Raw genomic sequence first — 17,746 nt, 5'->3', positions numbered from 1 at the left:
TGGACGTTTTGACCTTTGAGGCAACTTTTTTTTTTTTTTTAATTTTTTTTTTCAACGTTTATTTTTGGGACAGAGAGAGACAGAGCATGAACGGGGGAGGGGCAGAGAGAGAGGGAGACACAGAATCGGAAACAGGCTCCAGGCTCCGAGCCATCATCCCAGAGCCCGACGCGGGGCTCGAACTCACGGACCGCGAGATTGTGACCTGGCTGAAGTCGGACGCTCAACCAACTGCGCCACCCAGGCGCCCCGAGGCAACTTTTATACTAAAAACTCACCGAGTCGGAGCAGGACTGTGCACCCACCCACACATCTAAGCGTTTAATTGTACGCCATGACGTGCGAGGCCCTCAGCAAGCTGCTGCAGGGGGTACAAAGAGACGCGGATCAAGAACGTGAACCTCAGGGTGCTTTCTATGCAGCGGGCATAGAAACACTGCAAGGGAGAAAACGCTACGTGCCACAGAGAGGTTAAAAACTGTGCTACGCAGATTCAGGAGGGAGGAAGAAATGCTTGACACGGTTACCCTTCTCTCAGCGCCAGTTAGGAATTCCTCCTTGGCTGTTTCCAGGAACTCCAGGATGGGTCTCAGCTGTGTGACACACAGGATCAGGTCCTCTTTGTGTTCCAGTAACAGAGCAGACAAGGTCTTTCCCTCCTCTGTGCTCCCTGGGGGAGAAAGAGTTAGAGACACACACCAGAGAAGCTAGTCAATTTGAAGGAAATGACAGCGTGGTTTGTCAAGAGAGATCTAACGGAATAGGAAAGTGATTCTCAGCCTATTTTGAGCACCCGAATGCAGAATCTCTTTTTGGAGAGGAAAATACTTTATTATTCTGTTTAAACTCTATGAAAGGAAAAATGTTTCATTTATCTGTCGAAACACAAAGCTGCAGAGCCAGCCAGAGGTTAACTTCTGGTTGGCAAGGCCACTGCTTTGTACCTAACCCAAGCGAGAGAAACTTCAGCGGCAAGTGCTGCTGGCAAACCAGTTCACGTGACCTGGGCAGTCAGAACACTGACTGGGATGTGTGGCTTTTTGAAGGGCAGGAGAACACGGACCGTCTGCTCCAACTTCAAGGTGTCGGACTAGTTAACTAGGGGATAGAAATGGAGGCTCAAGTTTAGGTTGTATACATTTAACAGGCAGCTTCTGGAATTACAGGCAGAATTGATGTGGAAAATCACTTCATGGCAACTAAGCACTGGAGCAAACTTGACAGCATCTTCCCAGAATAAAACTCCAGCCACTTGGGCGGACAGGGTTTTCTCCTACCTTCTGGCTGCGCTGCTTGTACGTCTTCTGGCTTTCTGTGTGACAACGCTGCCTTTACTGCAGGATTGGAATCTTGGTATAGCCTCAACAGAGACACAACAGTCTGAACATCCAGGCTCTCATCTCTTACTTTATCCAGGATTCTCTGGAATGCTGAACGTCCTTCTTCACCCTCAAGACACCCCATTATAGTCTGTGAACACAAGTAACCAACAAGAGAGATCAGCCGGCCACAAGAACCCCATGCTCTTTGGATTTGGAGAGTGAGGCCCTAACCAGTTGATCCCTGCCTGTTTGGCCTTTCTGTGGTATATGGCATTTCTGTGTCCCTTGCATGAGACAACATTGAGTGGGGGAGACGGGGAGAGAGGAAGGGGGAGGAGAGAGGGATGCGGGGAGAAAATTAATCTTAAGCAGGCTCCATGCTCAGCACAGAGCCCGACACGGGGCTTGATCCAATGACTCTGGGATTGTGATCCGAACCAAAATCAAGAGTAGGATGCCACCCAGGGGCCCCGGGCTCCTCGGACTTTGTAACCCTGAAGCATTTGGTGTGGATAAGCACCAGCCTTTCTGACCCCTCCTTCTCAGCCTTCCTCACTGGCCTTCCTTCCAAATCTCTACCTATCAGCAGTACCAAAACCTGGTCTCAACTCTGTCCTTTTTCTTCCATTATGCTCTCCCTTTGGAAAAGCTCTCACACATATACTTTTTATATCACCTCTAGGCAGATCACCCTGAAAGCCAGCTCTCTAATCCGAAGCTTTCCGTTTAAGTCTAGAGCCACACAATTTCCCCCAGAAATGCCTTATCCTCCAGAGGTCTTGGCACCAAATGCCACCATCTGGACTCTTCTAACCCTGGAGTACTAAAATATCAGCAACTCTGGTGGTGAAATAAAACAAAATTAGCGGGAGGAAGGCCAACTGGAAAGAAGGGTTAATATTTCTATTTTAGCAATAATGGGTTTACTTTTAAAAATAAGGAACCGAAAGTTAATTTCACGTGCATAGCCTTTGTATTTCCAGTTGGCAAAACTACAGCCTACCTTTGATCATTTTTAGTGTCGATACTATAAAAGAAGAGTTTTTGCACAAGAAAGCAAAAAGTTATGGTTTTCTACACACACAGACAACATGAAAGGATCTCATGAAAATCTACACTTGCAAAATTCATCTAGATAGTTCTTATCAATTCTGGTAGTAATTACAGGTTTAAAATTTTTGTTGAGAGAGATTTTTATCCTTTTCTCCTCCTCCCAAATAAACAGGAATTAGGAACGAGTTAGGCTTTGTGTTTCTTGGCTTTGCTTGAGCTTGCTTTCTGATCACAGAATGGCTGTAGAAAGCCAAGTTAAACCTGGTTCCTAGGATTTTTAGTCAGGTACAAAAGTAAATTCAGATAAAACCCAGTTTAGGAATCCATATTAAGTGAATTAAGTAACTTCCAAGAACCTGAAGTCACTCATCTTGTCTCTATTTTAAAAACAATAGACAAACGAGATACCAACTCAGTTGAATGCTTAATCCCCTTCAGTCACATTTATTCAGCCTTCTGTACCTTTGTTGGTCCACCTAAAACCTCTTCAGAGAATGCCTTTTCCCTGATGGCAGTAGGAGGTAGGCAGCCTCTAAAAGGATCGCAATATCCCTGTCACCAGGTATTCGTGCCCTCAGGCTGAGACCGATGATATGCTTCTAAGGAAAAGAATATGGCAGGAGTCACGGGATGGCACTTCTGAGGCGAAGCTACTAGGACTTCCGTCTAGTCTATGTGGGCGTGGTCCGTCTTGGCTGTCGAGGCAGGCTGCCGTTTGGTGAGCTGCCCTACGGAGAGGCCCACGTGGCGGGAACTACGTCTCCGGCCAACACTCAGTGAGCGGGCTTGGAAGTCAGTCTTCAGAACCCTGCCAACAGTCACGTGGGTGTACTTAGAACGAGACACTCCCCACCCCCACTCCAACCCAGCCCAGGCAGGGGCTGTCTGCGGCCTTGGCTGATGCACCCTGACACAGACCTCCTAGGCACCTTGAGCCAGGGGCTCGGCTACGCATGCCTAGATTCCTGACCAACAGAAACGGTGAGGTCATAAATGTGTGCTCTTTTAAACTGCTAAATGTTAATCTGTTACAGGACAACAAATAACTAACACAGACCCACTCAGTGCTAATGCCCTTAGTAACTAATGGGTTTCTCCCTCTTCATTTTCCCTTTCCTTCCACTCTTTCTTGGATGCATCTTAACCGATACAGCGTTTAGCCGTCCTCTTCTATCCGAAGCCGGCGTTCTTTCACCCGAAGCTCTCTGAATATCCCGAATCCACCTCTCTCCAGTATCCAATTTGTCGGGCATTATCACATGAGCCGGTGGGGAAGAAAAGCTTTCATCAATGGTGGCATCTGATGTGCTTCTCATTATCCTCTCTGCTGTCTCCTCCTCGGCAGAACTGCTCAGCAGTGAAATTAAAACATTTGTTAACTTCATTGCTCAGCAGTGACGCTAGGGTGTGACCATCTGGGAAGATGAGCAGGGGTGGGCTGATGAAAGGGCCAGGAGGGAGCAGTCAGTTGCCTGGACAGCCCTGCTCTTTGCTCTTTCTTCCAGAACCTACTGGGGACCTGGCACCAGAGCCAGCATTTTAACTGTTACTCCATCAGCCTCCGAAGCTGCCTGGGGCTCCGCCGTGCGGTGAGCCCTTTTCTGAAATAGCGTATCTGCCTGAACAGAGGGTGTCACATATTGCGGCAGACTGAGGCTCACTTATGGCGATCGTGTACCAGAACTCTGAGAGATGAACCCAAAACCGAGTTTTGCTCTTTAACCATACACTTGGAATTCCTTGGATTCTTAGAGTTAAAGGTACTTCAATAAATTCATATCAATTTATGGTCACACATGTATTCACAGAGTACTTCGATTTATGAACGAATTACAGGTCAGTAGATTTAAAGATGGGACAGTTTCCTTTTAAAAATTTAATCTTTGCCTTGTACGAAGGTGTTTTAATTGAATTTACTTATTTTTCCCAACTGTCTGCCTACTGCCTGTGGGTCTGTTTGAGCTATGCTGTATTCTTGTTCACTCACTCCTCCCTTGAATGCCGAGCCAGATGATGGCACTAATGATACAGACCACACAAGCTCAACACCATCCCAGACACTGTGCATATATGCCGTCTCCTTAACCCCTCACATCAGTCCCAGGGGGCATTACTTCTACAACTACCTAAATGAGTCAAAGAGGTGAGGTAACCTGCCCAAGGCTGCATGGCCAGGAAGTAGAGTTCCCTGGAGGAAACACTGAGCTGATTCCATTGACCTGGAAACCTTTTCATAGTTCCAACTCCCAGATTTTGAGTATAACCAAATCCGTTTACACTGCATTGTACTGGACTTACTAGAATCAACATCACTTTGAACACTGGGTCATATCTTGACCATCTGTAGCATTCCTCCTGGTACCGATGATTTGTATATAAACTGGTACACAGTAGGTGCTTAATAAATACTTGTTTAACTGCATGAAATTCCCTTGCCATAAAACCAACAGCCCTTCTACCTATGGCTGCATGTCTTAGACTTAATAATTTGCAGAGAGAAGCTTTGGAAAAACAACAACTTATTTTCATTTCTCATAGGCCTTTAAAATGAATCCTATTAACTTCTCAACAGGGTCACCCTACAATGTCAGTGAACACAGTCCACAAGACACAGACCTGCACTTCTTGACAAACCTCCAAAGTAGTGACATGTTTGAAAACATCACATTCACATGGGAGACTTGTTTGCCTTTGAAACAAAGTTGAAGGAGAAAAAAATGCTACTAGATCTTAAGCTTTGGGAGTCTTTCTAGAACTTTAGGAGAAAAGTGGATCAAACAGCAAGGAAATCAATAGTAGAAGTTATCTCCTTATTCTAGTCATAGGTTCACTCTGCTATATACACAACTAATTAAAAGCAGGACGTGGCTAGGAATAAAGAAAAAAGACAATTAAAAGTTCCTGCATTACAGCTGAAAAAAAATATGAGCTTGCCTTTAAACAGAGGTTTTGCTCAGCTCAGCCAGAAAGCCTGTTAAGGTCAGGATCTGCTTTTTCTAATGGGCAGCAATATTACACGGAGATAAAGACAGGCAGAAGCCACTTTCCCATCCCAGCACCCAAGAGATTTCTCCTTAATCAGTTTTGGCTTTGGTTGCACACAACCCAAGCAGCCCGGCCTCCTCTCATGTTGCCGCAATCACCGCTCGGGGAATGGCTTTGCCACCTTTCATCATATATCTCAGGAAAGAGAATAATCAGGACACTAGTTGATGGTGTCTTCCTGAAACCCAGTCCAGGCCAGTTGCACACCCCATATCTGTGTTTCAGAAAAGGAACAGGCTGGTCCATCTCAACAGAATGCTCACAAGCCTTAACAAGCCTCAAAATTACACATCCAAGCACAGATTATTTTTAATGTTAAGCTGTCTTAATGTTATGCTGATTAACCAAATAACGACAACAAAAAGCATTCAAAGCTCCTTGGGAGCTAAAAATGTTTAAACAGAAAAATAACAAACAAGCTCCCAACCTTTACGATTGTAGCTGAAATGCAGACTGATGTTTCAAGTGAACAGTCTGCAGATGCTTTCAATACTGAGGCCTTCTGGGGATTCCCATAGTTTGGGGACTTCCAAAAAAATAATTACATGTGTGGCAGGACTTCTTTGCTATAAGGATAGGGATCCAGTCTTATTTCCTTTTCTTTTCCCAGCAACCAGCTCAATGCCTGGCACTTACCAGCTGCTCAGTAAATATTTGCTGAATCAGGGGTAAGCAAAGAGTAACACTTGGGAACAATGTGTGCTTGGTGGGCCCTCAAATCACTGAGAGGCAGCAGCACACTGTGACATCTGCCATCATACATGAAGAATTGTGTGAGCCATGAACTTCCCTGACAGTGCTTCTGAGAAATGTGGTCTACAGATACCAAAGCAGCAAAACGGGGAGCCTGTTAAGGACGTAGATTCCCCAAACTCTACCACAACCTAAGAATCAGACCCTCTGGAAATGAGGTTTGGAGGTGTAAGTTTTAACAAGTACACCAGATAATTTTTATATACACTGAACCCATTGTCCTAGAGACCGATGGCTTTGTACAAGACGCTACACCTGCAGTTCGGGAAGGTACTTCCAGGCGGGTAATGGTACCTATTTGAAAGCATGACTTGCAAATTAAGCTTAAAGAAACAGCGATCCATCTCATGTGTCAGAGAAAACGACCATGGAACGAGGATATTATAAGGCATTAAGTAAAAAACGCGTTTCAAAGTCAACTAGGCCTAAAAATAGAGAGTTGATATGTAAAAACAAACAACAGCAGTCACCACCAACTGAGCTCCTTCTATGTGCCTGACATTTTAGTGTGAGTTTTACATCAATAATCTTTATTAATTTGACAACGATCCTATAATGTAGGTGATAACATTCCTGTTTTACAAATTAAGAAATTAACGTTTATAGAGATTAAGTTGTTTGAGAGCACAACACTAGCAAACGGGAGAGCTGAATAAAATAATTGTATATCCACACTGGAACTCTGCTCGGGCATAAAAAAGGAATAAACATACAATGACATGGATAGACCCCAGAAGAATTATACTGAATGCAAGAAGCCAGACCAAAAAATATATATTGACTATATGACTCCGTTTGTATATAATACTCTAGAAAATACAAATTCACTTACAGAGAGAAAGCAGGTCACTATCACCCAGGGATGGGTAAGTTGAAAGGGAGGGGGGGGGGAGAAGGGAGAAGGGATTACCAAGGGCATAAGTAAACTTAAGGGTGATGGATATGTTCAATATCTTGCTTGTGGTGATGGTTTCAGGTTTTAAAACTTATCAAACTGCACACTTTAAATACATACATCTTGCTGTATGTCAATCATACCTTAATAAACCTGTCTAAAGGTAAGTTAAAAAGTGACAGATGGGGCACCTGGGTGGCTCAGTCGGTTATGCGTCTGGCTTCGGCTCAGGTCATGATCTCTGGTTCGCGGGTTCGAGCCCCGTGTCGGCCTCTGTGCTGACAGCTCAGAGCCTGGAGCCTGCTTCCGATTCTGTGTCTCCCTCTCTCTCTGCCCCTCCCCCACTTCACCAACTCTATATGTTATTTTAATCTGATGCTCTTTAGCCGTTTTTCTTTTTCTTTCTGTAACTGAAAGGTTTATTATGGACTATAACAGATTCCGTTTTAAATACAGCCACCAAGTGATTTGTAGAGCTCTTACTCTCATCTCTAAAACTGAGAAAAAATAACATAAGCCTATAATGATCCCCAACAGTGAATCAGTGTTCTTTCAAAGTATTATTAATGTTACTGCCATCAAAAGATTAGGACAAGAATCAGGAGGGGAAAAAATGTTGAATGAAACCATGTACAGCAAAAATTTCTTGAGCATTTGTTATTTGCCGCACATTTTAGGTACCAGTGTTAGAAAAAAAATGCTTAACACACAGTTCAAGCAAGTCCGTCCACAGGCAACACTAAAAATTTGGGTGTTGCTGGTCTAAGGGATGCTCTTGCTCCTCCATAACCAAAATTAAGTGGAGAGGAAGTCCTAAGAGAACAAATGAAGAGATGTGTCTATAAGCTATCAAGGTAACAAACTAGTGACAAAAATGATACACGGAACAGTTAAGAGAACATCCAAGTGCAAAAATATAAAATCATAATGTCCTTCAACATAATCGGTACAAAGAATACCAAGGATTTGTACCAAGATACCAACCTGTAACCTCCCTACCAGAGTCATCAGGGTTAACCCAGTCTTATAAAAAGCTTCTCTCTCAAGAAAATAATTTACAGCCAACTACTGATTAACCACGGTCAAAATAAATACTTGACCTTGAATTTTTTTCTTTTTTAAAGTAACTTGCTATGAATTGGGGAAATACTTAAATAGTAGAAGACATTTACTGCTTGGATTATGGTAACTAACAGCAACATGGGAGGCCTCCCCCACCTCCACTCCACCCCTCAGATGAGCCTACAGGCACAGTGCCCGCTGGCTGTGCCAGCCCCTCTCAGCACGGGAGGCACGGCTGGGTGAAGAGAGAAGCACGAGGAGTTCTAAAGTGGCCGTGGAATCAATCCTGTAGGTTCAAGATCTGAGGAATCAGGTAGTGGGAAGTCCACAGGTGGGGATGCGTCTTACCAAGATACTGAAAAGGAGAAAAGGTCAGCGAAGAAAAAGAGCATGATAAGCCATTGGGCGGTTTTCTGTCGGGCAATTCTTAAACATTTATACGTACATGACAAATGTGTACCATTTTTACCCTATTGGCAGTAAAACCCAGTGTGCAAAGGAACAGCTAGCTCTAAAGTCAAAGTGGTTTGGTCTGAATTACTGCTCAGTCCTACGAGCTCTGTGACCTTGGCCACGTTATATTACCTCCTTAAGACAGTTTTCTCTTCCATAGAATAGGGCTAGAAAAGAGTAAAATCCACCCTGGTGATTTCGGTCAGAATTAAATGTGATAACATGTGTCCCAAGTGTAGCATATTAAGTACTCAATAAATGTTCACCATGACTGTTTTGTGTCTGAAAATGGCTACTGTATTCCTAAACACTGACTATAGTTCACTATGTAAGGTTTGTATTAAATCCTTGATGTGCCACGTTTTGAATATTTCTTGTTGTTCTGCTTTGGTTTTTATCATTCGATCTTGATTTGGGGTTATCCATGACTACCCTCTGCTTCATTTTACCCTTGATTAATCAGGAGGAAATGGTATGATCAGTTAAGCATCCTGGATCAAAACTGGTTGAAAGCTGGGATTCAGGATTTGAAAGCACATTGCCTACTACTGTTGCAAGACGGCTCTTTAGAGACTACATGTTAAAAAAATTTAAGTTTGAAAAAATTGAGACCTGAGACATGTTAAAAAAATTTAAGTTTGAAAAAATTGAGACCTGAGCATTTTCATTGTTCTGCCCCATATGGAAGGCTGATCTGGGATCCAGAGAACACTACACCAGCAAATAAAACTCGCAGGACCTACCTCCTCCTGTGCACCTTTAATTTCTGAACATTCTTCTAGTCTTTTTAAAACATCCTGGGTAACCAAGAGTGCATCAGAGAAGATACTTTCATTTTCTAGAAGAAAATTCAGCTGACGGCGTTTCCTCTCATACTCTGAGTGCAAAACAAAACATAATAAAAAAAAATCAGTGATTCATTATTCGAAGTGATTTTTAAAAGTTTTTAAGCTGATGACCTTTAGGGCATACACTGCATCTATAACTGACACCTGACACATCAGTTATGGGTAACAAAGAACAGTGTCTCCTACAGCTTTTTCCTTTGTGCCAGCCTCATCCTGGTTAGAATAATGGGTAGACATCAAAACTGATACATCACTATTTCAGTATTGCTTTTCTGCTCTGTAGTTCATCTTCAGACTTCCAACACTCAAAAACACAAACACTTTTAAAAGAAGAATGCCCCAGGAGGAGTTTTGCTTCGGATTTTGTGTGGGACTGGACTGGATTTTGGGTGCCTATCTAGCAGTGGTCTTCAGTAAATTCATCACTGAAACAAAAGAATTCATGGGGCGCCTGGGTGGCTCCGTGGGTTGAGCGTCCGGTTCTTGGTTTCACGCAGGTCACGATCTCATTTCCTGAATTCGAGCCCCGGGTTCACTATGCACCGGCAGCCCGGAGCCTACTTGGGATTCTCTCCGTCTCCTTCTGCCCCTCCCCTTCACTCTCTCTCTCTCTCTCTCTCTCTCAAAAATAAACAAACTTTAAAAAAAAGAAACAAAAAATCCACAAGAGTCACTGAACATAGTAACTGACAACAGAGGGACGGATCACAAAACAACTATTACGTGAATGTTACCTGGTTCCGTGCTCGCCTCCTTCGCCGCACTAAAGGCTTGTCCGGCAGGGGAGGGGGAACAAACTTCAGCTGGACGAGGAGTCTCCACCGGGGCGTCTGCATTCCCCGGAATCTCCTGGGCAGTGGAAGGACCCACGCTCATCTCCTGTGCAGCCGTATGGACCGCCTCCTCGGTCTCGGCTTTCACCGGGCCCCCCGGAGGGGCAGAATCCTCCAGGGAACAACGAGGCTCTCCGGCACCCTCAGGGGAAAGGATTTCCACCTGGGGCTTCTCGGGCTCCTTCCTGAATGACTCTGAGCACGGTGCGGAGACATCCCTCGCCACCTGGCCCTGAACGGAGCAGCTTACGAGGTCGGTCAGAAGGTTTTTACAACTAACGGCCACGTCGAACATCTGCAGGCTGTCGGCTAAAGAGATGATTTTGGAGAAGTTGTGCTTGCCCACAGGCAGCTTGCCGGTGTACATCATTTCCAGCAAGAGGGCAAACTCCTCGGGGCTCACCACAGACGCGTCGATGGAGATGGTGTCGGTGTTGTCCAGCAGGGTTTTGAACAGGAGGCTGGCCGCGGCCAGGACGAGCTTGTGGGCCCGGAAGTAAATGGTGCCAATGGAAATGGTGCAGTCACAGAACTGCTGCTCCTTGCACAGGGTGTAGAGCTGCTGCAGCAGCTGCCGGCTATAGTTGGGGAGCTCCATCGCATCAGCTCTGCCCCGAGGACGTCTCCCCCTCTCTTCCGGAATCTGCTTTCTGCGGATCGGCGCTACATCCCAGAGAAACCCAGAAAGCGCCACGTTAACACCTCACCGGCACAAAGGGAGACGCCACGAACGAAACAGTCAGACCAGCAGGCAACTCACTCGTGCGTTTGACAAACGTTTCTCAACAGGGAGGGGCGCCGCGCCAGGTACGCTAAATTCACGACGGTAACCGTCACGCGCTGAATACATGGAAGCGACCACGCTTAGCGCTTCATCTGGAAGCTCTCACGGGATCCTCACGATGACTCAATGGAAACCCTCCCCATTTTACAGATGAGACTGGAGCTCAGAGGTAGTGAGAGAACCAGCCTGAGGAAAACAGCTGTTCAACAGCATATGCGTACCACCCGTGTCAGAGCGGTACGCGCCCCTGCTTCCGGTGAGTTCTCAGCCAAACGAAGAAGGCTCATACGGTTACATAAACGGATTTTCAATACGCCGTCCTCATCTCATCTGACCTATGTGCAACACAGGACACGGGTCATCACTCCCTCCCGCTGCAAACAAACACCTGTTTCACTTGCTCTTGCTCTCTCTGGTTCTCCTGTGACCTCACCACCCAGCATCCTTTGCTGGGTCCTCTGGGTCACACTGGCCTCTACAGTTTGGAATATTCCAGGACTCAGTCATCTCTCCTCCTGTCTTCTGTCCCATCTAGTTCCACACTTTTGAAATATCAACAAATCCTGGGGCACCTGGGTGGCTCAGTCGGTTGAGCGGCCGACTTCCGCTCAGGTCATGATCTCGTGGTCCGTGAGTGAGTTCGAGCCCCGTGTTGGGCTCTGTGCTGACAGCTCGGAGCCTGGAGCCCGTTTCAGATTCTGTGTCTCCCTCTGTCTCTAGCCCTCCCCCGTTTGCGCTCTGTCTCTCTCTGTCTTTCAAAAATGAATAAATGTTAAAAAAAAAAAAAAAAGTCAACAAATCCTGACTATGCAGTTTATCCTTATCCTGTCAGCTTGCAGGGTGACATCCCGAGCTCAGTCCTCTCCTCTGGAGTCCAGATGCACACCTCCAGCTACCTACTCAGCATCTCCAATCGGAGGCCTGAGAGGTTGTTTCAACTTGTATCTAAAACTCTCCTGCCACCTTCCCATTTTATAGCAATTTTGTCTTTCTAGCTGTTCAGAACAAAACTCAAAAGTCAACCTTGATTCCCGTCTTTTCCTCCTACTCCGTATGGAATCCGTTATAAATCCTGTTGGCTCTACCTTCAACACATATCCAAAACCCAATCACTTCCTGCTGCCTCCACTGGCTCTCTCTGATCAGTCCAAGCCCCCGTCCCCTATTACCTGGACTACGACAGCGATCCCTTCTAACCGTCTCCATGCCTCTGCCCCTTTCCAGCACCACCCCCAGGAGTCAGAGGGGTCTTCCTAGCACACAGCCACATCCTGTCCCTTCTTCGCACAAAGGCCTCCTGGGCTTCTGGTCTCAGAGTAAACGCCAAAAGCCAAAGTCCTCCTAATGGCCTACATTCCTCCTCATAACCTGGTTGGCATTAACTCTCTGATGTCACCTTCCACCCGCTCTCCCTCACTCATTCCACCTTAAGCACACTGCCTTCCTCACCGATCACGGAACACACTAAGCATGTTCATCTGCAGGTGTCTCCACACGTGTGCATGGCTCACTCTCACTTCCATCAGGTCTCTGCTCTAAGGCCCCATCACCACTGAAGGCTTCCCTATGTCCTTTAAATAGGAGCCTCTTCTCCATTCCGTTCCTCTTACTCTATTTATCAGCATAGCATTATCACCTATGACATGTATTTTTACTCATCATCGTGTATCTCCCTTCACTGGAATGTAAGCTCCTTTAGGGAAGGAACTTGTTAAAATCGTCTGCTATATCCCAGAGCTTAAAATTCTGCCTACACGATGTTGTTGATTAGATGGTGGCATGAAGAAACGAATGGAAGGAAAGCTAACGGCAGAGATTTGCACCCAGAAACCCAGCTTCGGAACAGGGGGGTCAGGCAGTTAGAGGAGGAGCTGACCGGCCTGAATAAATGAGTAGGCACTGACGAGGGGAAGACCGTGAAAGACAACAGGCGCTCGAAGCAGGGAGCCTGTGTGAGGCACATGAACAAGAAAACATCCCCAGCAGTGGTGAGGAAGGGGAGGAGGGGGAGCTGTAAGGATGTCAGTGATACTGGACAGGGAGTATCAGGGGCTAAATCTGGCAGGGGGTGTGGCCACAGATACATGGGCCATGCTTAGGAGCTTGGATTTATCTGAAAGGGAATGAGGAACACTGAAGGGTTTCAAAGGCTTTAAGTAGGGAAGTTGCATGGTCAGAGAGGCATCTTAAATGTATCATCTAAGTGACATTTGCACAGAACTGAGGGAGATAATGCTGGAGACAGGCTCTATTATTGCATGAGTTCAGAGATAAATCAATGAAGGCTTTGACCCGGAAAAGCGGCAAGAGAAGAGAGAGAAAGAGACAACCAAAAATATTCAGAAAATGTAACTGTCATGATTTAAGAGTCTGAGCGGATGCGAGGGAAGAGAGAGACAGCTCCTAGGTCCTGGTATGGTACGTGAAGGTGGATGCTGAGATGATCCAGACAACATAAGAAAAGTTTAGGGAAGAGGACATCCAGTTCAGTTTTGGGTTTGATGATCTTATGATCATAGCCAAACTGTGTAATCTCACTCGGATAAGGAAAAGAAAGCGCACTGACCGGGGGGTGGGGGGGGGGGGGTGGGGGGGACAAATGTCAGAATAACACTGGTTGCCTTTGTTAGCAAGATTGTGGATGATCCCCTTCTAGTCCACCACCATTTCTTTAATTTCCCACATTTGAAGCTGGCACATAAAAATATAAATATTTCCAAGTTCTGGTTTCTGGTCGGGCATGGAAGGAGCTTAGGAAGTCACCATTCCATCCTGACAACAAGTAAAAAGCTGAAAAAAAATGGAAAGGTCAACAACTCTTTTTAGATCTGTCAGAGAACCGAGGTCACAGGGCAAAACTGCTATCCCCAAATTGGAGAGAAAGACAGGCAGATTCGGAGAACTGCAACTTCTCAGAACAGAAACCCACCAACAGACACGTGGTGGGAACCACACCAGGAACAAAAACAAAAAAATGAAATTGACAAACTGCCTCAGGCTCAGGGTGGACAAGTCTGAGTTAAAAACTCCAGAGGGACCAAGTCATAATTTTGTGAGTTCTACCTGCAGGAGCTCTAAGGGGTGAATATAGGAGAAAAACCTCCTCCTGCTTCAGGCAGAGGAAGGGAGGGAACTAACCATTTTTAAATATACCAGAGCACTCTGTTCTTAACAAGGCCTAGTTTCAGGAGAAACTATTTTACCAGATTCATACCTAACTGCGGGAAGGAAAATACACTTCACCCCACTTTTAGCCATCCTGCCCCAAGATGTATGTTGGGGGGGGGGTTCTGAAAAACACTGGTGAAGTTCACAGACCAGGGGCACAGGCACACCAAACCACTGAGACCTAATCATCAGTTTATAAAACACTTCCAGCCCTGTACCTTACCACCCCATCAACTATAGGCTTATTTACCACAATTTCTTTGTATGTATGTATGTATGTATATATATATACGTGTGCATATGTATATACACACACACACACGTATGTTTTGTATTTACATAAATATAAATGCTCACTCATTGTATATTTATATATATATACATATACATATATACATGTATATACATATATATATTTACTTATTTACTTATTTTTAACGTTTATTCATTTTCTGAGAGACAGAGTGTGAATGGAGGAAGGGCAGAGAAAGAGAGGGAGACACAGAATTGGAAGCAGGCTCCAGGCTCTGAGCTAACAGCACAGAGCCCAACACAGGGCTTGAACCCACGGACCGTGAGATCATGACCTAAGCCAAAGTTGGACACTCAACCAACTGAGCCACCCAGGCACCCCTACCACAATTCCTTTTACCTGGTACTTTATGTCGACCTTTCAAGAAAAACTTTCAAGGGGCACCTGGGTGACTCAGTCGGTTAATCATCCGACTTCAGCTCAGGTCATGATCTCACAGTCCGTGAGTTCGAGCCCCGTGTCAGGCTGTGTGCTGACAGCCTAGAGCCCGCTTCAGATTCTGTGTCTCCCTCTCTCTCTGCCCCTCCCCTGCTCATGTTCTGTCTCTGTCTCAAAAATAAATAAAAACATTAAAAAAATTAAAAAAGAAAAAAGAAAAACTTTCAAGACATACTGAAAGGCAAAAATTACAGCTTTAAGGACTGAACAAGCATCAGAACTACACTCAAATAAGGAGTTATCTGACCAAGAAGTGTTTGGTTGTTTGGTTTTTTTTTAAGTTTATTTATTTATTTTGAGAGTGGGTGGGGAGGGCAGAGAGGGGGAGAATCCCAAACAGGCTCCGTGCTGTCAGTGCAGAGCCCAACGAAGGGCTCAAACTCAAAAAAAATGTGAGATCGTGGCCTGAGCCAAAATCAAGAGTTTGATGCTTAACCAACTGAGCCACCTACGCACCACTCTGACCAAAAATTTTTAAACACCATAATTAATATGCTAAGGGCATTAATGGAAAAAGTAGACAATACACAAGAAAGGATGAACAATAGAAGATGGAAATAAGAAAAAATGAAAAAAAATGCTACAAGTCAAAAACATAACAGAAATTAGGAATGCCTCTGATATGTTCATTGAAAACTGGAAAAATCTGAGGAAAGAATCTGTGAGTTTGGGGGTGCCTGGGTGGCTCAGTCAGTTGAGTGTCCGACTTCGGCTCAGGTCATGATCTCACGGTCTGTGAGTTCGAGCCCCGTGTCGGGCTCTGTGCTGACAGCTCGGAGCCTGGATCCTGCTTCGGATTCTGTGTCTCCCTCTCTGCTCCTCCCCCACCCACACTCTGTCTCTCTCTCAAAAATAAATAAAACATAAAAAAAAATTTTTAAAGAATTCTGAGTTTGAGGATTGATATAACAATAGAAACGTCCCAAACTGAAAAGCAAAGTGAAAAGATCAGGACAGAGTATGTAAGAACTGCAAGACAACTGCAAAAGGTAAAACATATGTTCAGTGGGGATATCTGATGGAACCTAAAGTAAAAGGAACACAAGCAATATTTGAATAATAATAACTGAGCATTTCCCCAAATCAATGTCAGACACCACACCACAGGTTGAGGGTGCTCAGAGAACACCAAGCAGGGTAAGCAGCAAATGTTACATTTAGGCATATCATATTCAAACTACAGAAAATTAATACTTAAAAAAAAAAATCTCCAAATAAAGGGGGAGGGGGGTGGGGAGGAAGACCACTCTACTTCTAGAGGATCAAAGATAAGAATCACCTCTGATTCCTCCTCAGAAACCACGCAAACAGGAAGAAGGTAGAATAAAATATTTGAAGTGTAAGAGAAAAAACCAACTTAGAATTCTGTACCCTGCAAAATTACCCTTCAAAAGTGAGGGGGGGAATAAAGCCTTTCTCAGACAAGCAAAACTGAGAGACTCGGTTGCCATTAGACCTGCCTTGCAAGGAATGTTAAAGAAGTTCTTCAGAGAGAAGGAAAATGATAAAGTACAGAAATCTGAATCTACATAAAGAAATGAAAAGCATTGGAGAATGAATAGGTGAAGGTAAAATAAAACATTTATTTCTTAATTCTTAACTGATATATAACTGATAACTGTTCAAAATAACAGCAATTTATTTGATTATGTATGTTTATGTCTTGATATACTTACATATATAGAAGTCAAATAAATGACAGCAATGATACAAGGGATGGGAGGGGAAAATTGGGATTATTTTATTAGTATATATGGTACTTGTACTACCTGTGAAATAGTATAGTGTCATTTGAAAGTGGACTTGAATTAGATATAAATGTATACTGCAAACTACAGAGCAACCACTAAAACAAGTCTGAAAAGGAGTATAACCGATATGTTAGGAAAGAAGTGAAAATGGACTCAGGTCAAATACTCAATTAAAAACCATGAAAGAATGAAAAAAACTCAGAAGACAAAAACAGGAACAAAGAACAAGGGCAACATATATACAACATTAGCAAATGTGGCAGATATAAATCAACTATATCAATAATCATTTCAAACATCAATGGTCTAAATACACCTATTAAAAGGCAGATATCACAACAGACTGAAAAACAGGACCCAAACTCTATGTTATCTGTAAGAAACCCACTTCAAATATAAAGACATATAGATTTAAAGTAAATCCACAGAGAAAGATATATCATGCTAGTACTAATCAAAAGAAAGCAGGAGTAGCAATATTAATTTCAGACAGAATACACTTCAAAGTAAAAAAAAAAAAATGATCAGGGATAAAGAGGGGCATTACAAAATAGAAAAGGGGTCAATACTTCAAAAAGAAATAATCTTTTACATGCATATGCCTAACAACAGAGTATCAAAACAAGGCAAAGTGAAAGAACTGCAAAGAGAAATAGACAAATCTACTATTATAGTTGGAGACTTTAAACATCCCTCTATCAAAAATGGACAGGTCCAGCAGGCAGAACTTCAGTAAGGACACAGTTGAAGTCAACAGCACTATCAGTCAACAGGGTATAATGGGCATTGATAGACTTTCCATCTAATGACGGCATATTAGACATTCTTCTCAAGATCACATGAACATTCACCCAACTAGACCAATTCTGGGCCATAAAACTCCCTTAACAAACTAAAAAGAAAGAAATTCAATCTCTGCTCTCAGACCACAATAGAATTAAACTAGAAATCAATGACAAAGAGATAGCTGGAAAATCCCAAATACTTGGAGATTAAACAACACACATTTTTCTAAAATTTTTTAATCT

The 17,746-nt window shown here is 44.0% G+C and overlaps 1 protein-coding gene across 7 annotated transcripts in view; it reads right to left on the bottom strand.

Moving 5' to 3' along the window:
• The window catches only part of ZBTB40 (zinc finger and BTB domain containing 40), an 80,974-nt gene that overhangs the window by 27,300 nt on the left and 35,928 nt on the right, over window positions 1-17,746 (bottom strand). For 6 of the 7 annotated variants that reach the window (XM_045035269.1, XM_023258285.2, XM_023258286.2 and 3 more), the window contains 4 exons: window positions 10,166-10,927; window positions 9,327-9,460; window positions 1,278-1,470; window positions 528-670 (listed from right to left, as the gene is read on the bottom strand). In XM_045035269.1, coding sequence (XP_044891204.1) covers window positions 528-670; window positions 1,278-1,470; window positions 9,327-9,460; window positions 10,166-10,862 — 1,167 coding nt within the window. In that variant the 5' untranslated portion in view covers window positions 10,863-10,927. Of the gene's footprint in view, window positions 1-527; window positions 671-1,277; window positions 1,471-9,326; window positions 9,461-10,165; window positions 10,928-12,217; window positions 13,548-17,746 lie in introns of those variants that run through there. The other variant, XM_019836360.3, reaches the window with a different exon arrangement.

Source organism: Felis catus, chromosome C1 (genome assembly GCF_018350175.1).
Source record: "Felis catus isolate Fca126 chromosome C1, F.catus_Fca126_mat1.0, whole genome shotgun sequence".
NCBI classification, from domain to species: Eukaryota; Metazoa; Chordata; class Mammalia; order Carnivora; family Felidae; genus Felis; species Felis catus.
Note: the sequence above shows the minus strand (reverse complement) of the source record. Positions and strands in the feature narration are given on the sequence as shown.